Source organism: Carlito syrichta, unplaced genomic scaffold, assembly GCF_000164805.1.
Source record: "Carlito syrichta isolate Samal-C Ts95f unplaced genomic scaffold, Tarsius_syrichta-2.0.1 Scaffold308888, whole genome shotgun sequence".
In the NCBI taxonomy this organism is placed as follows: domain Eukaryota; kingdom Metazoa; phylum Chordata; class Mammalia; order Primates; family Tarsiidae; genus Carlito; species Carlito syrichta.
Genome location: NW_007252984.1, coordinates 835320 through 858266, shown reverse-complemented (window position 1 = coordinate 858266; position 22947 = coordinate 835320). Strand labels below are relative to the sequence as shown.

The 22947-nt window shown below is 37.5% G+C and overlaps 1 protein-coding gene across 7 annotated transcripts in view; it reads left to right on the top strand.

Moving 5' to 3' along the window:
• Positions 1 to 302: 302 nt before the first annotated feature.
• Positions 303 to 22947, top strand: part of IGF2BP2 (insulin like growth factor 2 mRNA binding protein 2) — a 179997-nt gene continuing 157352 nt past the window's right edge. For 4 of the 7 annotated variants that reach the window (XM_008066347.2, XM_008066348.2, XM_008066346.2 and 1 more), the window contains exon 1: positions 2393 to 2512. In XM_008066347.2, coding sequence (XP_008064538.1) covers positions 2450 to 2512 — 63 coding nt within the window. In that variant the 5' untranslated portion in view covers positions 2393 to 2449. Of the gene's footprint in view, positions 411 to 2392; positions 2513 to 22947 lie in introns of those variants that run through there. The other 3 variants (XR_002482437.1, XM_021716734.1, XM_021716733.1) reach the window with 1 other exon arrangement.

Here is a 22947-nt window from a genome sequence, read left to right as displayed (position 1 = left end):
GGGGGCCGGGAGGGGAGCGGGGCCGCGCCAGCCCTGCAGCTTGAGTTTCAAATGAGCTCATCCTTTCAAATTGGCGCCGCTCTTTATTAAATTTATTTTTCCGGTAATGCCACCCACAGCTCTACCTGGGGTCGGATCCGGGTTCGCACCCATCCCACCTCGTCCCGGGACACGGGCGCCCACCTTTCTTTACACTGGGAACCAAGTTCGCCCAGCTCGAGCCCAGTAGGAGACCCCTGGAGGGCGCCCGGAGGCGGAGCCCGAGGCTGGAGTTCCGTGCATGCCCCTCCTAGACCCCCACGGGTTCGATCTAAGGAAGGTTCTGAGTGCTTTAATTTCTGTTTTAAAGGTAAAGTGGAATTGCATGGGAAAATCATGGAAGTTGATTACTCAGTCTCAAAAAAGCTAAGGTAAATATACTTTGCTTAGTTTTTTTGTGATTGGTCTGACGTATAAGTGAAAAACACTCCGCTTTTAAAAACGTGCTCTGGTAGTTTTTAAAAGGGCTTTTGTTTGTTTTGTTAGTGGAAATACATAGTTTAGAAAGTTACATTTTTTTTTAAAAACCTTCATTATATAAGGTGTTTACTGTACTTGGAAAATATCTGGTGCCTAATTGGGGGTCCGGTGGCGAACACTAGCTTATATTCAGCTCGCTGGGACCCTGTAACTTGTTTATCAAAAGTTAACACCCCTCCACTCCCATCCCCAACCCTAGCAGAATGGCAACAAATGCTTGTCAAGACTTCCTCTGAGATGTGAAGAGTAAATATTTACTGTCAGCTAAATTGCTTAACTAAACTTAGCGATTAATTACTTTTCTTTTTTAGATAGTTTAATGTTGAAGGATACAGGAATTCAGTAGGGGGTCGATATTTTGCATAGCACTCTAAAGAAGTAGGTTGTTTGGGTTGTATGGTAGTTAAAAGCTGGACTTTTTTTTTTAGTCCCTGAGACTGAGTGTTGCTTCTGAGCATTTTGTTGTTACTTGTAAGAAATGTTTGAGGCTAAACAAATGTCATTATGAACTCTATAGTTATATTTAAGTGCACTGTTGTTCATGAAGGGGTAACAAGTTTTGTAGAGGTTGGATTTCTCTACAGTGATTTGCTAACATGAGAAATATCTGTCTGTGAGGAAAGAATGAGAGAAAAATCTTTGTTTAAAGTTTATTGTGGACTTTAAATTTGGGCCCTTTATTACTCATTCTGAATTTTTTTCTGCTGTGTGTTGTAACATAGTTTATATCCCATTCACATACATTTCTTCATCGTTAGTCATTAAGTAGCTAAATTGGAGACCCTAAGTGAAGTTTTTGATTTATCACCTTTACGATTTATTATAGTCAATGTTGTAATCATTTGATTTTTGCCAGGATTTGAATAGATGTTAAAACAAACTACCCTAATTTTATAAACACTTAGATATGGTGAAAGGATTTTAAAAAGTTGTGTGCACATTTCCAGATATGTTTTAATTTAAGCGACAAAATATCTTCTGTTTGCAAAATGACTCTGGGGCATATCAGGAAACTACTTAATTTAATACCTTTTTTAAAAAAAAAGAAATAAGAGTTATGATTTGCAGTTTCGATGTAATGTGTAACTAATTGGATTTCAATAAAGTTTTCTAAATTTATATACTTTTCTTCAAGATATTTTTTTTTACTGAAAAAGTCCAAGTGGAAGCTTTCTGATATATTAAGTATTTAATACAGTTTTAAATTACTTATCTCATAACACTTGAAAATTTGATAAGTATATTGAACAGAGTTTGAAAGAGCCACCCAAAGTATTTGTTGCACGATGTTTCTATAAATGTCTAATTCTGTTGGCTTCATAGCTGTTGTGAATTCTTTTTTGAGATTATAATGAATAAAAGTCACTAGAATTTTATCTCTGAGTAATTGGTGTCTCATTTCATGTTGCAACGTATATCATTTAATTTTGCAATGTAAGTGAAATACTAGTTTATCTGAAGTTATTGCCATCTAAAACTTCTCACAAATGTACTACTTTTTAGCTTTTTCTTTCAAAATACAGAGAATATTTGCTGTTGGCTAGAGAGCTCTTTAAATAATTTTGTTCTGTTTATATGAGTTCAGAATTAAAAGCATGTCCCGAGTTTTTAGTATAAATTAAATAAAGAGCAATCTAGGATTTATACAGCCCTTTTAGTACGTGTTTTCTTTGAACATGTGGGCGATGTGAAATACCCAGGAGGTAGATTAAAATGCGCTGTGTATGATTCACTACACTGAAGATGTTTAACATTCCAAATGTATGCATAAGCTGCTGCTGTAGAGGAGTTGCATCATTTCTGATTGGATGGTTTTACTCTTTTTTTCCTTTCCTTTATTAGTTTAAATGCAGAAATTAGCTACTTGCACTGCAGGCTAAGGGAGAGATAGCTAATGACTGGTATTGTGTACTGAGATCAGACTCCTGGGATGAGGCAGCTGTATGTTCTCATGTCCTGGACACTACCACGCTGGTGGCTTTCAAAAACCAGGGTGCTGTGACATTTGAAGCCAAAGCTTTTATGTTATATGGTGATCATTTTGGTGTTCTTTTGTTGCATTTCTATGAAAATTAGCAAGTGAGAAGTAAATTTGTCCATGTTAAGTCATTTCTATATGTGGTTTTTGTGTTAGTTGAAGTGAAAATGTGAAAGCAGTTCATCCTCATTGATTGCTTACTTAAAAATCATTCAGCAGTTGAGTGCTGGTTTTCTTTATATTGTACTGATTTCCTTGATTTCTCAAAAATCAGTTTTTATATCTAATCACGAATAGATTTTTTTTAAGCTAATGATAATTTGGGAGGAGATGTTTTATCTTAAGTTATGAAATTATTGGCATGCCATTAGCTGACCAGTTGGATCTTTTGTTAAATATTTTAGAATTATTTTATATGTGCTATTATAGTAGACAGACTAGATTCCATTATTTTCTCAGGGTCACTCAGAAGTAGAAAACACTTTTTGCCACTTGTGTTTCATTCTTATTAAATGCAAGTTATTGTAATGTAAACCATGCATAAAGCATTTATTTCTCTTTTTAAGTTGGTTTCAGCCTCTTGAATAAAAATATTTTTTTCTATTCATATTTCTTGGTAATATATATTGTAAAATGTTTATTAAAGAGGAAAAAAATGGTAAGCTTTAAAATGCCATTAAAAGTTATGGAAACTTCTTTGATAGAAATTTCATTTTTGGTGTTGATGAAAGTTTACTTTAAAATTATATACACACACACATATTGCATAAATTGTTTTGAGCTAAGACATATGCTAACTTGAATGTGCTTTTGTATCTAAAGTTGAATGATTCTGTGAGAAACAAAACTTTGAAAAATGCAATTTCTGCCCACTTCTAGGAAGTAGCTAAGTGGTGCTATAGATATTCTTCCACTAAGATGGTGTGAATACTATGAGATAGTGTAGGAAAAAGCTATGAATTTGTCTTTCATGAGTTAAAAATCAGTAATTGTGTTCTCTCCAATGCAAATGAATTTGGTCTCCTATAGGAATGTTAAAGAAAACAGTATCTCAATTGTATTTTGCTTGTATGTACTACATTGTGTGTAGTTGAACTAAATACCAAAAAGGAAAAAAAAAAAACCACCCATCCTCAAGCCCTCCCTGCAACAAAGGCTTTTGCTGCATCAATTTTTAATTTTCTAGAAACATAAAAGACTTTATTAGGTTAAAATCATATAGTAGCCTCCTATTTGAATTTGTTGGATTAGAAATTAATACTCAGATTTAGATACGTAGATCCCATGTGTAGGATACATTAATACAAAATATATGATATCAGACTGTAAGATTACTTTTAATTTGGCTTTGGAGTTGGACTTTTAGTTTCCCATCTTAAAAAGTTAATCATTTTCTCATGTGGTTCTAGGTGATGCCATAGAGAGTGACATGTTTTATGACCTCTAAGAGATAAGTATTAGAGTTAAAATAGAAGCAGTAAAGACAAAAATTACTTGATAATTCAGGTGGTGATGTAGGTTTAAACTTCTAGTTTACATTTTTAAAAGACTAGTCATTTGATGATTTTACATTACTTAATTAAATATTAAAAACCAGTGAAATTTACAGATGAAAATAGATTTTGTTTTGCCTGATTTTTCAATTCACCAACTACATGCCAATTTTAAATTATAGTGTAGTAATTTGTAAAAGTATTTAATGGCTAGACACCTAAACGTTAATTCTAAAAGATGATTTGGTAATATGTAGTACACTTGCCAAATTATGTTTTTTAATAATAGTAATGTTGCCTTGTACTTATGGCTGTGTATAAGATGACCTGTAAGAGATGGTCTGACAATTTTGTTCTGTATTATGTTAACCTGAGGTTATCATTTAGTAGAGAGGAGGTAAGGGAAGACTAGCAATATTTATACAAACCCTTTTGTACATACTGATCTAAAGTAGAGTATATTTTCTTTAAGGGGAAATGCCTTTAACTTTTAAAATATTTTTTAAAAGACACTTGAAGATTTAGAGCTAATGTGTATCTAAAGTAACATTTTACTATGATTTTGAGTAAACAAATGTGGTTTTCTTTGTGGAGGTTGCTTCAAATTTTCAAGTTCTAGGTGGGTAGAATGTAAATGATGTTAATGATGTTGAATTATGCATAAAAGGATAGTAACTTGGGTACATTTTTTAAAAGTCAAAAAGCTACAGAAAAGGGTGGGGTGGGGGAAGCTATAGAAACTAGGTTTCTGCAGGAATGATTTATATATTTGATACTTTGAAACTTTCTACCTATTTGTTTGCAACTGAATCGCTCTTCCAAGGCTGCTAATGAAACCCTCAAAAGTAGATGAGCAGTTGGCCAGAGTTGTTAGAGGATATTATCTGAGCTCAGTGTTTCGTTGCTGTGATTCAGTGGGGTGTGTGCAAGTGTGTGTATATTTTTGTGGGGTACAGTAGTTTCAGACAGATGGTATCAAGAGGGAGTCAGAGGAGACCTTTAATTGAGCAACATTTGCTCTGGATTTCAGTCCTGACGGGGCTAATGAAAATCATGTGGTGATGGGAACCTATGGCGAAGGGAATCAAGTGCTATGAGACTTGCTCTTGCAGGTGGTTAGCCTTGTTGTGAGAGCCAGGTCACAGGCACCTGTAGTGGCTTTTTCAGTGAGCATGCTCCTGAAAGGACCATCAGTGCAGAACCTTCTCTCCTTCCTTTTAGCTCAGATGTCCCCTCTCACAAGTGATTCTGTGAAGGCTTTATTGATTTATAAGCCATTTTTTAAGTGTTAGAAAATTCAAGATTTGATTATTTACTTTCACGTATAAATTCTATACTTTGAAAGGCAGTGTAGTATTTTGTATAACACAAGTACTCCAAGTGATCGGTTTTATTAAAAGAAGCATTGTTTTGTAATGGTTTCTTTGGAGGCTGTTAAAAAAAGTTGAATTATGAATTTCAAAATATATTTAAAAACTCGTGTTCAGTGTTCTTTTTGATGTTAGACAGTAGCGGGGCTTGGCTGAACCAATTTTTTTTTTTTTTTGAGTTGGAGTCTCACTCCATTGCCCAGGCTGGAGTACAGTGCCACACTTACCGCCACCCCAGCGTCAACTTGCTGGGCTCCAGTGATCCTTCAGCTTCAGCCTTCCAAGTAGCTGGAACTACAGGCATGCGATACCATGCCCGGCTAATTTTTTGATTTATTGTAGAGATGAGGTCTCGCCAAGTTGCCCGGGCTGTCTTGAACCCATGGGCTCAGGCAGTCCTCTCACCTCGGCCTCTCAAAGTGCTGAGATTACAGACTTGAGCCACCGTGCCTTGCCAGCTAAATCAGTTTTTTTAAAATGTGTGCTCTGAAACTTTTAGTCAAAAGCATAATCTCTCAAGAGCTATGATTAACTTCTTAATATGAGAGATGGGAGAGTTCTGTTTAACCAGATGTACCCAAATAATATATTGGTCCAGTTTTATCCTTCTTACACTCACTCAAGTTCAAATTATTTGAGGATAGTCATTCAGAGCGATATCATTTAACAAATAATAGCAAATAAACAACGAACACCTACCTGTAAAGATAACAATCTGTTCTCTCATTTATCACCTTAAAACATTTTTAATCTTTTACATTATAATTTGACTTCATGTTTACAAACTTATAATTTTCATTTGGTGGCATAGACTGTATGAGTTCTATTTTGGGCAGCAAAATTGCAGAGTGCTCAGAGCATTATTTTTAAGGTTTTACTTTTCCTGTTTTGATTATGGACTTTAATCTCTCCATAAAATAGTGAAGAAAAATTTCTTTTGCAGAAAACTTCAGATTCTGTTGCTTGGCTGCCAAGTAGGGCAAGAGGATACAATAACTGTTTAATGGGGTTTAGAGTTTGATGGTATATTAAGATGGAATAAGTAGACCAGTGAAAATTGATGTTTTTGTGTTAATAGGAGATGATCAAGTCCAAAAGTTAGCCCTATTCCATCATTCACTGGTTATGTCTCCTCCCATAGCCTCTGGTTTTCACTAAATAAGTTTGCATTTTTGAGATACGTTTTGTTTATTCCTGGCTTTCCTGGTTATCTGTTCTGCACCTTATTTCTTAAAATGTGAACATTTAATTAGGATTTTTCTATTCTGTTTATTATCAAGCACATTTAGTAAAGTAGGTATTTTAGCAAGTCCAATAAATGAAAAGAGTTCTGATGCATGTTTTAAACTTTCTGATTTACCCATATCATAATAAATGTTGCATCTAATAACCAGAAAAGTTTGTATGAGATCATTGCAATAAAAATGATATTTTCAGTTTTTCTTATTGTCATGTAATTAATATGTCCCAAAGTATTTGTCTTAGTGGAAAGCTTGAATTAAAAAAAAAAAAATTTTAATGTGATAAGAAGGGTTGCGTTGTGATTCTATGTGTTGATAACTAAACAATACTAGTAGTGTTATCCCAGATAAATGTATTTTTTATGAATCTGCCTTTTATATTCATATAGTACTAATGCTGTTCCAGACTCTCCCACATATTGTTTCATTTATAAAAGAAAGAACAATTGATATATCCCTTTTTTTCAGATGAAGAAACTCAGTCTCAGAGAACCTTAACACTTTGCCTAAGGCCACATGACTGTTAATTAAGTAGCAGAGCTAGAACCCAGGTCTTCTGAGTCTTACTCTTGTCACTTCACCTACATTTAATGTTTTAAATTAAAGAAATTAACCAGGTGTTATAAGGCTCAAAGGGTGCCATTCAAGAGTGATGGAAATATAAGAAAATAGATTGTGAGTTGACTCTTTGCAGTGATCTTACATAAGACTGGATGATCTGTACTTTGCTATAGTTTTTAGAACAAGTTAATTAGAAACAAACAGTAATTTTAAAAACAGCATTACCTCCTCCCCTCTCTCTGCTTGTCCATAGACAGAAGTACCCAAGAAGGTTGTACTTTCTGTTGTTGTTGTACATTACTTTTTTCAGTGGTTGCATTCCTTGTGTTATGAAATAGGACCAGGACAGACATTTCTCTCTATATCTGAGCTACACAGATTAGGCAGTGAGCCGTTGCACTGGTCAAGTGTATGTGCTTTGTGGTAAGTGAAAGGCTAGCTCAAAGGATCTCTTGGGTAGAGTCTTCACAGGTTTCAGCTGGTTGTAGGAGGCCAGGACCGTGTTGCGGTTTGTTTCCCTGGTAGGAATTGCCAGGTCTTTCATTCAATTTGCCCCAGAAGTGGTGTGTCTCTCTGCTTTACTTTCTATGCTGAATGAGACCTTTGGCCTCTCCTGTGAGTATGGTATACTAACAAGGGATAACATCCATAAGGTTTTCAGAGTTCTCTATTAATGATATTGTCACTCAAAAGCATATGCTAAATAACTAAGCAGGTGAAATGCAGTTAATTTCCCCTCAACTTTAATTTTTCCTGCATTCATCTTGTTTCCTTTAACTTTTGTGGACTATCATAATTATAGTGGTGGTGAGAGAGAGTGGAGGAATCATTAAAAAAAAATACGTGAAAGTAGGTTATTTCTAACTTCTTACACATTTCTTCAAGTTAGTACAGTCCAGAGTGGGGTATGGCATTTTCCATGGAATTCTGACTCAGAAAATGGGGTGAAGGAAGAAAGGTAACTGACTAATACTTAGAGTAGCTGCAGTGTGCTAGGCCCTGGAATGGGTCTTCTAGGTCTTCCATGTTATCCTCTCAATAGCTCAGAGACATCCATCTTTAACCCCTCTTACAGATAGAACTGGAAAGCTTCAGACTCAAAACAACTCCTTTCTCCTGACCAAAACTGCTTCAGAAGACCCTTGCCCTCCCTCTAGTTTGAATATAGCAGCAACACCCTAGAAATTGTGATAATGTGTACATAGGTTATAGAGTAACTTTGTAATTATTCCTGACTTGAAGTAAGAGATGAAATTTACATATATGCAACAGATATGCTGAGAAAGGCTAGGGGCTGAAGTTCAGTATATTTTTAATTCAGTATCATTGAAAAATAAGCATTTGTCATAATTTGAAGGCATTTCCTTGAAGCAGTCTATAGTAGAGGCACTCATAATTATATAAGGAGAAAAAGGTGTTTAAAAAGTCACTGTGGTTAGAAGTATAGAAAAGATAAATGTATACAGTGTGGGAGGAGGGTGTGTATTTCATGCCCTTGACTAAGACAATTTTTTTCAAATCCTAAAAAAACTCAGACTTTTTTATTTAGGATCTAGAATGTTGCAAAAAATTTGGCATGCTTTCATTTTTATATGTATTTTTTTAAATTCCTATGGTTTGGAGAAGGAAAGTAATAGGATTTTTGCAAGTTTTTGTAAAACAATCTATCTTACTAACATTAGGAAATTTTAAACCTTTTTGACACATGAAAAAGTCAGTAAAAGCACAGGGAGTAGAAAGATTGATATATTCTTTTTTTGATATAATACTTAAGCATCTTATACATTTATGACTTTTTAATTTAATAATGTAGGACTTAAGATACAGTTATAGTACCAATGAAGTGAAATATATATAGCAGGTTTCCTTCTAGATAGAGGTATTTTCTTGATAAGAACATAATTTCATAAAATTTATTAGGTAAAATAATTACTTTTCTCAGTCAAGAACCTCTAATAGTACTTAAAATATTATCAGAAAATATATTTTTATTACTATATTATATCTTCTCATTCTCTCTAAAAAAAAAAAATGAAGTGAAAAATCGAGTGGTGATTCTTTGGACAGGTTAACCTCATACCCATTCATGAAGTAGAGGATATTTTGAAAAGTCTCATGTGAGAACAGACTGTAGTTTTTTTTGTTTTTGTTTTTATTTTTTGTATTACATGGAGAACTTTTACTTGAGTCCCTTCTAATCTTTGTGATTTTAACAATCCATACTCTGAAATTTCCAGATGTTTTTCTTCATCATTTTATGGATAAAGTCTTCAAGTAAAATGTTTTGTCTCTTGAGAGAGTCAAATGTAGATGATGAAAGCAGTTTAATGCTGAAAAAGTGCAGTTTAGCCTCTTCAATTATTAAAGAAAGGAGGGGAGGGAGGAGGAAGGAGGGAATGGAGGGCGGAGGGGAGAGAGGATGAGGCCATATAGGTGACTGAACGATTTTGGGCAGCTCGTGCCTTCCTTTATAGTTCCAGAGCCTGTGGCAAAGACTGGTCCTCACTGATACTGTGTGGAAGACAGTAAGTGGTTCTAATGGTGACAGCAGGACCGGGAGTCTCATACAACTTACTCTTTTCTTTGACATTTAAAAACTATGGGTATATGGCTGGCCTGCCGCTACAAAAGATTTTACATTTCTTTCTCTAAGGCCCTGCACTGGCCACTTCCTCTAGCTCATTCTCCTTCCCCTTTGCATTTCCGTGGGGATGGCTGGGAAGGGCCGGCAGCGAGGTGCCTGGTGTGTAGGCCTGCCTGCAGCCCCGTTGCCCCTTGGAGGGTTGGGGAAGCCGGGAGGCGTGTGTGTGCTTGCTCAATGTGCTGGAATGTATGGGTTCTGTGGCATACACTTACTTGGAATGTGCAGCAGACACACGCGCGTCAATGGTTGTGGGGGTCAAACATTGGAGGCTTTTGTGAGTGGTTGAAAATTTCAGAAGGAATTTCCCAGTGCCGAAAGTTTAGGTTACCCCCCCTCCCCCACCAGGTGCAGTTGTATTTATTCTTTGTAAAGAGAAAACATCTTCCTTATTGTTATTTTTTTAAACCCTTCAAGGGTAGAAAAAAAATTTTGTGGATCCAGCTGGTGTGTTTTTCCCTTTCTCTTCGAACTGATAGTGATGTCTTCAAATCATGGACAATGAATTTGTAAACTATGCTTATAAAACTCTCTGAGTTGTGCTACCACTGAAGATGAAATTAAGGATCTTTAGAAGTCAGATTTCAAGCTCAGATATTTTGAAATGTAGAATTGATTCTCTCTTTTAAGGAATAAAGAATAAAATATTAGTTACTTAATATTTAAATTTTATTATCTTTAAAATTTTTACACATTAAAAACATTTTTCTTCACAAAATCTTTGAGATGACAAAGGTGCTGGTTGCTCATTTATTTGAATTAGAGAAGACAGAATTTAGGCTTAGGAAGTAGGTAACTACAAAAGACATTTTGTTTTAAGAGTTATATAGGACCAGGAACAGGTAGTTGGTTCTAATATAATTATTTCTACATCATGAGAATTTTGCCAGGGAAGAGTTACCTCTCTGGTTCATTGAGTTGCTTATTAATGGTTTGATGTGTGTGTGTGTGTGTATCTGTTTCAGTAATGATTTCAAAACAGCAATTCAGTTATTGAAATTGAACAGTGGCTTTAGTTCACATGTATTGATTGTGGTCAAGGTCTTAATACCTACCAGCCTTACAAATTTCTAGACCAAAGTCATAGCTGTTATTCTTCCCCATGTCAGTGTTTTTAACACCATGTTTCCACAGAGCCCTAGGATTCTGAGGAGATGCCAAATTTATAGGAAGGAAGAATGGATATAAGTACATGGGGGGAATCCTGGCTTCTTACCACATGGTGCAATCTGAAGGCAGCTGCATGCATTGCTATTTTATATACAGTATTGGAGTTCAGTCTAGAATTTGGTTTAGAAAAGGAATCTGCTACTGTAAAAAACAGTGTGTAAGCATCCACCTTATGTTATGTAGTTCTGAGTCCTGAGTCCAGTCCCTGATTGGGTCCTCTAGCACAGACCCAAAGCCCTTCCTTGGGGAAAGTGTGGACCCTGCCCTTGTACTTCTGCATCTGCTTCCTGAAGAATGGCCTTCCATCTCCTGTCACTTTCACTTTAGTAACAGATGTTTGCTTTGCCAACTACATGCCAGACTACTCAATCTATGGATTTTTCTGTAATCAACAACATAGACTGTTTGCCCTTCAAAAACTTTCCAGGGATCTCCTTGGCCAATGATTGTGTTCCAGTCGTTACAGTCAACTGACTTTGGAGGTTGATGGGCATGATGATGTGGGACCCGCCTGCTCATCAAGAACAAGTTTTTGCTTCAGGAGGTCCAGCAGGTTGGCCTTTTCTTAACCCTTCTTCAAGCAGAGCAGCCCTCCTTTTATCTGGCGTGTATATGTTGGGGCTCCATGAATACGTAGGGTGATCTTAAAAACATTTCTACCTAGTTGGAATGGATGTCCATCAAATCAGACAGCACATGAGCCATTATACTCTCATGTATACTTCCTTAGTATCAGTCCTGTATTCATGGTTTTTGTTTTAAAAACAGGGTATTACTTTAAAACAATAAAAATAGCTGGGTGCTAATCCTAGCACTTTGGGAAGCTGAGGTGAGAGGATTGCTTGAAGCCAGGAGTTTGAGACCAGCCTAGACAACACAGTGAGACCCCAACTCTTAAAAGAAAAAAGGGAAAAAAGAAAACAATAAAAATATGATTCTCTCAATTATTTTCATTATTTTTTACCCTATGACCAAGGACTCTTGAAAGGTTCTGAAAGTCCTTGGAATTTGGCTTCTGTGTTGTTTAAAGAGCCTCAGTGGTTCTGATGTCCAAGCAGAGAGAGAGAACTCACTCTGAGCTCTGCTCCCTGCCCCTATGCTCCATCACTCTAGTGTCCTCCAGACTGCTCTTCAGAGATTGATAATTTTGTATCATGCACCCAACTTGTGTCATAAGAATACTATAAAAGATCGCCGTGTGTGTACAGAGGTCTGCATCAGATGCCTGCAGGGCCAATGCCGACAGATGACGTGAGTCAGTGGTGGCAAGGGGAGCCTGGGGAGTGCTAGTGGGACAGCTATTAGTCAGCTTCAGCCAACTGCTGCCTTTTGGAAATGTAGGGCCAATGTTCCGAAATCGGATTTTTCAAGAGAAGCTGGAAGTCAGAGAGTTCTTATGTTAAATCTCCAAAGTTTTAACTATTAGCATCAATTCAAAAATTTTTGTAGACGCTGTGAGGGTCAAAAAAGACAGCTGTGGTTGAATCTGGCTCATGGGTTGCCTGTTTGCTGTCTCTGGCCATGAAAATCTGCATCTTCTACAAAGTGTTGTTGAAGATGCTGTCTTTTATGTTTAGTATCTCTTACAGATAGGCTTGTCTATGAATGAGAGGGAAAGTCCTCTCAATAGACTGGATGAGCTAGTATGCCTCTTATCTAATGATGATAGCTATTTGGAACTCAGAATCAAATGCGATCTCAGTTGCAGCAGCCATCCTTCATCAAAGTTTGTGGAATAGTTATTTTCTTCATTATAAAGTATGCTATGCTTTTATCTTTATGTAAAGATCGTATCGTGTTTCTGTTATAGTAAACCATCTAAAATCCTTTTGCAAATATAGAATGTATACGTGCTGAATACGTGACAGTCTTATAAGTATATGAATACAGTATTTCATAATGTTCAGGAGAAAAAAAATAGGCCTTTATTTTCTTATAATCGGAGGAACAGGTTTCCACATCAATCTAAATTACACCCTCTCCAATTAAACACGAAGCCAACTATAGATAATGTTTTAAGTGACTTCCCAAGAAAATACGATTCTTGTGTGCATGGGAAACATTTTTTTAAAGTAAGAACTTGAGTTCTTCTGCTTGTTAATGTCTGATAGAAGGCAAATTATTTTACAAGCATGGCATGTACCAGTAGAAAAATTCAGGGATGAAAAATGGTGCTTTTAACCGTGTTTGAAAAATGTTTTGGTTACTGTTGTACTTTCTCATATTTAAGTTAAGAAAACTGAAGAATTAAAGATTCTGCCTCTGGGCAGAAAATAAACATTAAGGCTAAACTAAATGAAAATTTGCATCTTCCTAAGGGAACTTTTAAAAAAAAATTTAAAGCACCAAAAACTACTGACAATTGGAATTAGCATTTTTTAAATGTATCTTTTTGTTCTATAACTTACATGCATAATGAAGTAACTCACTGATAACCACTTTATATAATGGTCAGGTAAAGCAGTAGTTGGGAGAACTTAAGTTAGTAAGTCATCTATGGTAGGCAGGCCATAGAAGAGTGATGGTGTACAGGGGTCTGGGAATTCAGGATTTTATTTGGCTCCCCTCATTTGTGGTTCCACAAAAATAGCCAACTCTATTTTTTGGACTGGTCTTTTGAACTTTAAAAATTTGAAGTTCCGTGAAAGCTGGGTCTTGTCTTGTTTTTTCTTTCCACAGCTGCATCTTAGATGCCTTGAAAGTGGAAATGGCTGCTCACTAAATATTTTTGAATAAAATTGAGGCCATGATAAAATATCATTAATAATTTACTTGTATTTCTCCCTTTCTTTTTTAAACTTTTGACTGAATCTTTGGCCTCAATGGAGTACAATCTCTTAATGGGCATTTTAGGTGGGGATGCTCTTTAAAACATAAGGTGGACTGCAAAGAGCAATTGCACAGGGACTGCCATGAACACTGGAAAGAAGAATTTTAGATTTGGTAGGATCAGAATAGGCTTTGCAAATCAGTTTTTTTTTGTTTTGTTTTATTAAAGAATGGGTTAATTTTTAGAATTATAAGACTTACTATGATTACATGAATATGCAATTTTCCATTTAGATATTTCTCCCTGAAGCCCCACTTGTACTAAAAATCTACTGCAAATCACAGAAGAACCTATTCGGGGAAAAAAAATCCAAAACAGCTATTCTCTTATTGCAGTATAATCAGTAGATACAAGAATCAAACTTGAGATAAGTTTGTATATAGTAAATTAGATAGCATTTAAATTTACTGTGAAAAAACCAGACAAGTCTTATGACATTTACCAGTAGACAAGGTAATTCGTACATAACCAAGGAAGTGACTGACTTTAAATTTTAATTACAAAACAAGATGCTGTCAAATGTTCTATATTAGCAATTTATTAGCAATTTAAAGCAACAAACTTTTTTTTTTTTTTTTTTTGGTAGATGACTTCTCACTATGTTGCCCATCCTGGACTTGAACTCCTGGACTCAAGAGATCCTCCTGTCTCAGCCTTCTGAGTAGCTGAGACTATAAGTGCATGCCACCATACCCAGCTAATTGAAACAACAAACATTTATTATATCATACATTTCCTGAGAGTCAGGTCTATGGCAGCAGTTTTGCTGTGTTATTCTGGCTCATCATCTTTTAGGAGATCACAGTCATTTGCCAGCTAGGGCTACAGTGATCTGAAGGCTGTGCCTGGAAGGTCAGCTACCAAGCTTACTGGTGTGGTGGTTGGCTGGAGATCTCAGTTCCTCACAACATGATAGCAGTCTTCCCCCAGAGTGAGTAAAACAAGAGAGCAAGGGAGAGTGACACATAGCCTTTTGCGACCCAGTCACTGAGTTTCTTATCATCACTTCAGCCTTATTTTGTTTATTAGATGTGAGATACTAAGTCCAGCCCATGCTTTGTGGGAAAGAATTATGCAAGAAGGTGGATACCAGGAGATGAGGATATTTGGGAGCCATCTTGATGTTTAATTAAGCTAATCTGGAAAAGTCATCAAGTCAAAGAGTTACTTAATGTGAGTTTGTACTGAAAAATAATAATTCCCTTATATTAATAATTAGCCTCTTCTGGAGTAAAACGAATTTCTTATAAAACAACAGTAATAATAATCATGATTTCTGAATTTTTTAATAATCCATATTGAATTTTCACAACATCTTGTAGCGTGAGGAAGGCAGATACTACTGTCATCATATCACAGATTAGAGAACTAAGTCCTAGATTGTTCAGAATGTCTTAGGCAAGGTTGTGTTTTTAGCATTCAACTTTAGATTTTTTTTCCTTTTTTACCTCTTTCTCTTCATTCCCCTGAAGAATGATTTCAATTACTTCATTTTTTATAAAAAACAATTTAATGTTTCCTTTCTGTCTTATCTGAAAGAACTGGGCTTTTAAATGCCTAATTGGAAATTTTAAAACACTGCTTTTCTAGTATCAATAAAGATGTTTGTCACTTTTCTGCCAGCAGCGAGAGTCCTTTTTGCTATTTTTGTAACTGGGTGAGGTCTGATTTCTCCAGAATTGTGCCATACTGCGGTTAGCCATGGTCTACAAGAGGAAAATATATTTACCCTTCTTTAAAATCATTGGTTTTCTAAGAAATATGCCATTTACTCTACCAAATATGAGTAAATCTTTCTCAGGCAAAATGTAGTGGTCACTTTGTATCAGACAAAGCCAATTATTTCCCCCACTAAAAATATAATGCATCAGGCCCTCAGATCTTTGGTATTTACTTTTAATATGCATTTTTCAAAAATTTTAAAACATTTCTAATGGTACACGAAACTCTTTTCATGAAGAAATTTGATTATGTTTTTTGTATTGTTTCTGATGTCAAGCATATCCATGTTGGTGCTAAATGGTTCTTTCTGTATGAGCCTTTTGCCAAGCAAACGGCTCATTTGCAATGCAAACCTCTCAATTTTGCCTATAGAATGTCCTAAATTATTTTGACTTCATTCACATATAAAGTATTAATGGTAATGTCTTAAAATTTTTATTGCATCTCAGTGCTTACTTTATTTGTATGACATATTCCCATAACCCATTTAATATTTTCTCTTAAATGTCCTGATAACATGATAGTTATGTGAAGTGAAGTGAATTTGTTTGTTTCCTTTTGAATGTGTGTAAACTGAGGCATAGAAAATGTTAGAGTCTTTTATGAGTGCTTGTTCTTTAGGCTAGGTTTTCATCATCATCTTTTTTGGGGGGAGGGGGTCAGTGTCTCTCTGTCACCCAGGCCGGAATACAGTGGCATGCTCACGGCTACCATAGTCTCGACCTGCTGGGCCCAGGCAATCCTTCAGCCTCTGCCTTCCAAGTAGCTGAAACTACAGATGGCGTGCCACCATACCTGGTTAATTTATTCATTGTAGAGACAAGGTCTTGCCAAGCTGGCCAGGCTGGTCTTGAACCCCTGGGCTCAGGCAATCCTCTTGCCTTTGCCTCCCAAAGTGTTGGAATTACAGGTGTGAGCCATTATGCCAGGCCAGATGCATTTTTATTGTTTAAAAAAACACTGGGAGTAAGTATAATAAATTTTCCACATATTTTATATGTTTTAGTCAACCAGAATATATCCTGAGTTATCCTTCTCCCACCTCCCTACCTTTCTGTATGCTTTAAGTGGCTTGTTGACCCCTCTATAGTTTAAAATCTTGATACCTTTTTTTCCACAAAGTATTATAGTTAAACTCTTTTTCTGCTTTAGAGAGTTTAGAGAGAAATACCCAACTGCCCTCAGTGGAGAGATTGAGTTTAAGATTTATTTCAGGTTTTTATAATCTTTCTGAGTTAAGAGGTTAAAGGTGAGCATGAACAGGGAATTTGGTGAGCTTGGAGGACCAAATGTCATATATGTATTACTCTACATCCTTTTTTATTGTTGATTTTTAAAAATATTTTGCCTGCCTGTGGATATGCACTCTCAAAAATGTATTTTTTCTTATTCTTACTCAATGACTTTTCTTCTTGGTATAATCCCAGCCTGAGGGGAAAAAGGGAGCAGGGAAAATCAGAAGCCACATGATGAGTTGAACCACCCTGTGTCCTGCTCAGGTCTCATGCAGTCTCGGTTTTTCCTTAACTTCCCCCTTAGTTGATTTGTTTTTCAAGTCAAGAAAAGCACCATTTGGGACAAAAGAGAACATTTCCTACAGGCAGAGTCTGGTTCCCAGGCCTCCTGACAAAGCAGCGTAGCTGTCTTTACCTACAAAACCTCATCACAGGAGCTTTCCACAGAGCTCCAGTTAGGACCACACACCTCTGAGGGTCTGTAGTGTATGTGGTAGCTCTAGTGTGTGGTTGTCAGCTTTTGGAAACATCCGTGTTTCCTGGTTTTCAGAAATGCTCTTAGGCTAATACAGCTGATGTTTGAATCTCAGACATTCACTGTGTGTGTCCAAGATCTGAGCAGCCACGTAGAGTGAAAGTGGTTGGGAGTTTTTCTTCATCAAAGGCGTCAGATCCTTGTCTCTGAAAACACAGGCATATCAATTTCTCTGAATTTGATAGACATTGTTCATTTCTTGATGTGAGTTTATGGTTGGAATTAAATACATTGAGGCTTCCATGATTCAAACTACATGGGATAAGGGGAAAACTATTAAATTGTGAGGGCAAAGTTGTTTTCATTTTCTGTCATAAAACTGTATTGCCATGATTTACATAGAACTCTCTTTTGAATGAATGAATTTTTAATGAACTACTTTCTATCATATGAAACTAATGATGGCATCATCCTAGCTTCTTCCAGCATAAGATAGTACCCAGATAATTGGCAGAATGTCCGAATCAGCAGATTTTTAAAAACTTTATATTGTTTTCTAAATATTATTACCTGAAAGCCGGGCTCAGTGGCTCAGCCTGTAATCCCATGCTTTGGGAGACTGAGGTGAGTGGATTGCCTAAGTACACGGGTTTGAGACCCGCCTGGGCAACTTGGTGAGACCTTATCTCTACAGTAAATAAAAAAACTAGCCGGGTGTGGTAGTGCGTGCCTATAGTTCTAACTCTTGGAAGGCTGAGGTGGAAGGATAGCCAGAGCCCAGCAGGGCGAGGCTGTGGTGGCCGGAAGTGTGCCACTGCACTCCAGTCTGGGCAACAGAGTAAGACTCCAATTCAAAAACTAACTAAATAAGTAAATATTGTAACCTGAGCAAAGGAACAAAATATTGTTAAAAACAGTCCTGCTAAACCTTCTTATTGAATAGAGAAAATGATTTATATTCAGCCTATCAGTTATATATAAATACTTCTGAAATGTTTTTTCATAGCTTATTCTCTTGAGTAGTTAAAATTTCCCTTTGTTATCTTGTTTGTATTGATTATTTTGTTTGTAGTGATACCTTTTTAAAGGAAAAGTAAATTTTAGTTCTAACCTATTACAATAGAATTAACATTTCACTATTCAGTGACCAACACTTGATTTATTTTAGGTTTCTGCTACCCTCGAGACACAAATATCTGGGTACCATCTTATGCTAAAAGAAGTTAGGTTGATGCCTTCATGACTTTCACTGAACAGAAAGTGGTTAAAAAGCTGTCCATTCTAAAGAGAGTTCAGGCTGGGCATGGTGCCTCACGCCTATAATCCCAGCACTTTGGGAGGTCAAGGTGAGAGGATTGCCTGAGCTCATGGGTTTGAGACCAGCCCGGGCAACTTGATGAGACTTCCTCTCTACAATAAATTAAAAAAAAAAAATTAGCCAGGCATGGTGGCATATGTTGGAAGGCTGAGGCAGAAGGATCGCCTGAGCCCAGCAGGTCGAGGCTGTGGTGGCCATTAGCGTGCCAAGCCCTCCAGCCTGGGCGACAGAGTGAGACTCCAACTCAAAACAAACAAACAAAAATTAAATAAATAAATAAAAATTTAAAATTTAAAAAAAGAGTTGAAGTTAAATCATGGCAATATAGTATTATTTAATTGACAGAAGATGAAAACAACTTTGATCAGACTACTCGCAGTTTAATAAAATGGAAATGCCAAGTAGGAAATGCTTCAGTACTTTTTATTTGGGAAATACTCACCAAAAAGAATCTAGTAATCAGTGGTACTTTAATTTGGGGCCATTTTAATGTTTGATCATCTGACATTTGATTCTGTACTGCCCTTCAAAGGTAAACTTTAAATACATTTTAGTTTTTAAGAGAAGTGTTGTGGGTAACACTTGAAATTGAGTCTAGCAAACTAAATTTGTCAGAAATAGGGCCTCAAATGTCCAACTGTGAAGAGAAGAGGCTGCGGGGGAGTGCTGTTCTAGTGGGAGGCGCAGAGGCTGCAGTCTTACCCTTACCACATGAGCACCCCAAAGGGCACTTTCAGCATTTAACTTCTACATTTGTTTAAGTTCTTCTAACAATGAAAGGTTGCTTGTGGGTGTTCTCATTTTGAGAAAATCTTTTCCTTCTAAATATTTTCTCTGCCGGGGTCTTTAGAAACCTAAACTTCCTTGATATCCTGCTTTAGTCTGATTAGTTGGGTACATAAGAGGAGTTCTGTACTCAGTCGATGATGCTGCCTTTGGGTTTTGAAATTAACTGCCTGCCAGCTCTCAGTTTCCTCGGCTGAATTAATTTCTGAATGCCACCTAATGTCCAAATAATTTTTAAAATGTTGTTGAGATTCAGTAAAAAAAGTTCAAGTTCCTTCAGCTTGGAAGAACATGACTTGAGCATCTACTACCATATGTTAGAGTTAGACAGAGTGCAGGGCTCAGGGTGTAGGGCACAGAAGATGCCAGTGCTCTCCCCCTGCATTAATGAGCTGGCCTCTGAGGAGTCTTGTTAATATTTCCAAGCTTATTAGAAACAAACTTTGGGGAAACTGCTTCTTTTCACCCTTAGGATTCCAACACCAGCTTTATGTGTTGCCATAATTCTGTTAGTCCAAGAACACTTTTTTTTTTTTTGAGTTGAAGTCTTATTCCGTGGCCCAGGATGGAGTGCAGTGGCAGGCTCATGGCCACCGCAGCCTCGACCTGTCGGACTCCGGTGATCCTTCTGACTCAGCCTTCCAAGTAGCTGGAACTACAGGCGTGCTCTACCACGTCTGGCTAGTAGAGATGAGGTCTCGCCAAGTTATCTGGACTGGTCTCAAATCCGTGGGCTCAGGCAATCCACTCACCTTGGCCTCCCAAAGTGCTGGGATGACAGACTGAGCCACCGAGCCTGGCCAAGAACACTTTTTAAATGTCTGTAGTGTGTTAAGCCTGGAATGAGGATGCTTTTTTTCTTTTTCCTTTGATTTGGGGGTCTTACTCTGTTGCCCAGACTGGAGTGCAGTGGCACGATCACAGCTCACCGCAGCTTTACCTCCTGGGCTCAGGCGATCCTTCTGCCTCAGCCTCTCAAATTGCTGGAACTACTGGCCCACACCACCATTCCTGACTAATTTTGATTTTTTTGTAGAGACAAGGTCTTGTTATATTGCCCAGGCTGGTCTTAGAATCCTGAGATCAAGCAATCCTCTTGCCTTGCCTCTCAAAGTGCTGGGATTATAGGTATGAATCACAGCTCCCAGCCTGGGAATGTTTCTAGAGAGCAAAGACTAGTGGTCAGAACCTGACCCTCCCCTCTCTACCTGTGTGCACCCTTGTGATGCATTAGGTTTACCCTCCAGATATTTAAAGTCATTTACTCCCAGATATTCAACAAGTGCTTCCTATGTGTGAGGTATTAGGCTAATTGTTATATAAAGTACAAAGGTAGATAAACTGTGGAAGCAGCTGTCAGCCCAGAAGTAAAATTAGTCTGTAGTTCCTGATAACTCATATAATGAATGTCTGGGGACAAGGTCCTGATGTACCCTGGTGGGGCAGGGAGGGAATGGCACTGGTGTTGTAATATTTGCATGGACAGTGGAAAACTGGCAGCTGGTGGTCCCCTTGAACATCAGCCAGAAGGCCTCCTCCTAGGTCCTTCTGAAGTGCCCCCTCAGGACCTCATTGTTACCACAGCTGTCACAGTCTGACTGCAGAATTACTTCTGTGCATGGTGGTTGTATCTGATGGACCTCCAGGAAGAAAAGAGTATCTTACTTACGATGTGCACCCACAAGTGCCATGCACCACCATCTCATAGAAGGGGCGTGCTAAGGGTTTAATTGCTTTGTGTCTGATTTTATCTGGATTTAACTTTAGTAACTACAATTCTTAGGGAATTGTGTGCTCTGGTAAACCAAATTACCTGTTTTAGTAGATGGGTGAGCAGAAATTCCTTTTTTTTAGCCCATACTATTGAAAGCCTCTCTAAAATCTTAGACCACTCCTTAGCAAGGGATGGTTGAGTATTTTTATAATAAAATTAATTTAGAATAACTTAATATTGTTCATCTAGCTAAGGTGTAGAGCAGTGTTTCACCTGGGAACTTGTTAGAAATGCAGATTTTTCCATCATCCACTCCCCTAGGCTCACTGCATCAGAAATGCCCAGCTGAGGCCTATGACTCTGTGTTTTAGTAAGGCCTTTAAGTGATTCTGACATACACTTAAGTTTGAGTCACTGGTATAGGGCATTTGTTCTCAGCTCTGGATGTACATTATAATGAAATGAAACGCTTTAAAAAAAATACAGTACCTAACCTACCCTTAGAAATTCTGATTCAGTTGGTCAGAGGTAGGGCCTAGCATAGCTGTTTTTTAAAGTGTCCACATATGATACTGATGTGTAGCCTGAGCTGAAAACCACCCATGTAAGAGTAGAACAGAAATTTGTAGAACAGAAACCTACTCCACATTATCATCTGTGACTTCTTTCTCCTAAAAATTGAGTAAAGAAAGGTTCTTTTTTGCTTAACCAGGGTTTTTATTGAGCAGGTAGTTCCCGCTTTTTATTTTAATTTTTTATTTTTATTTGAGTTGGAGTCTCACTGTCACCCAGACTGGAGTGCAGTGGCCGCTCCCGGCCACCACAACCTCGACCTGCTGGGCTCTGGCGATCCTTCCGCCTCAGCCTTCCAAGTAGCTGGAACTACAGGCGCGCCCTATCATGCCCGGCTAATTTTTTTAAATTTATTTATTGTAGAGATGAGGTCTCGCCAAGTTGCCCAGGCGGGTCTCGAACCCGCGGGCTCAGGCAATTCACTCACCTCAACCTCCCAAAGCGCAGGATTACAGACTGAGCCACCGAGCCCGGCTAGTTTCCACTTTTTATAGTATTACATTAATTAAAAACTCCCCCATAAAAACAGATGTTTAAAGCCCGTGGTATTTTCTCACAGGCACAATGTCATATTTAGGTGTTAACTTCCTGATCAAGGATTTGGCATCAAATAAATCATGGATGGGACCAATAACGTCATAAAATCTATGATACAATAATTATAAACCTCCATGATCTTTTAAAATGATAGTTAGTCTCCAAGTCCAATAAAATCTGTATGAATGTACTGTATACCCTAGGATTACCCCCAGGGGTCTCAATGTTGGAGAAAGAATACAAGTGGTCATAGAAACACAGTTTCCTGCGTTTATTATGTAATAAATATCAATAAACATTATTTGTACTCTTAGATTTTGGAGAGGAGGCTGAGAGTGGTGGCTCAAGCCTTTGATCCCAGTACTTTGGGAGACCAAGGTGAAGAGATTACCTGAGCCCACAGGTTCAAGAACGGCCTGGGCAACTTGGCAAGACCTCATCGTTACCAAAAACAAAACAAAACAAAACAAAAACCAGATGTGGTAGTGTGACTATAGTTCTGGCTATTTGGAAGACTGAGGTGGAAGGATCACCCAAACCCAGCACGTCAATGCTAGGATGGCCGTGAGCATGCCACTGCACTCCAGCCTGGGTGATGGAGTGAGACTCCGACGCAAAAAAAAAAAAAAAAAAGAATTTGGAGAAGAAAGATTTGTATAGCCAAAGACTTTAAAAATGTCCGGGGACCTGAGCCCACGGGTTCAAGACCTGCCTGGGCAGCGAGACCTTATCTCTACAATAAATCAAAAAATCAGTCGGGCGTGGTAGCGCATGCCTGTAATTC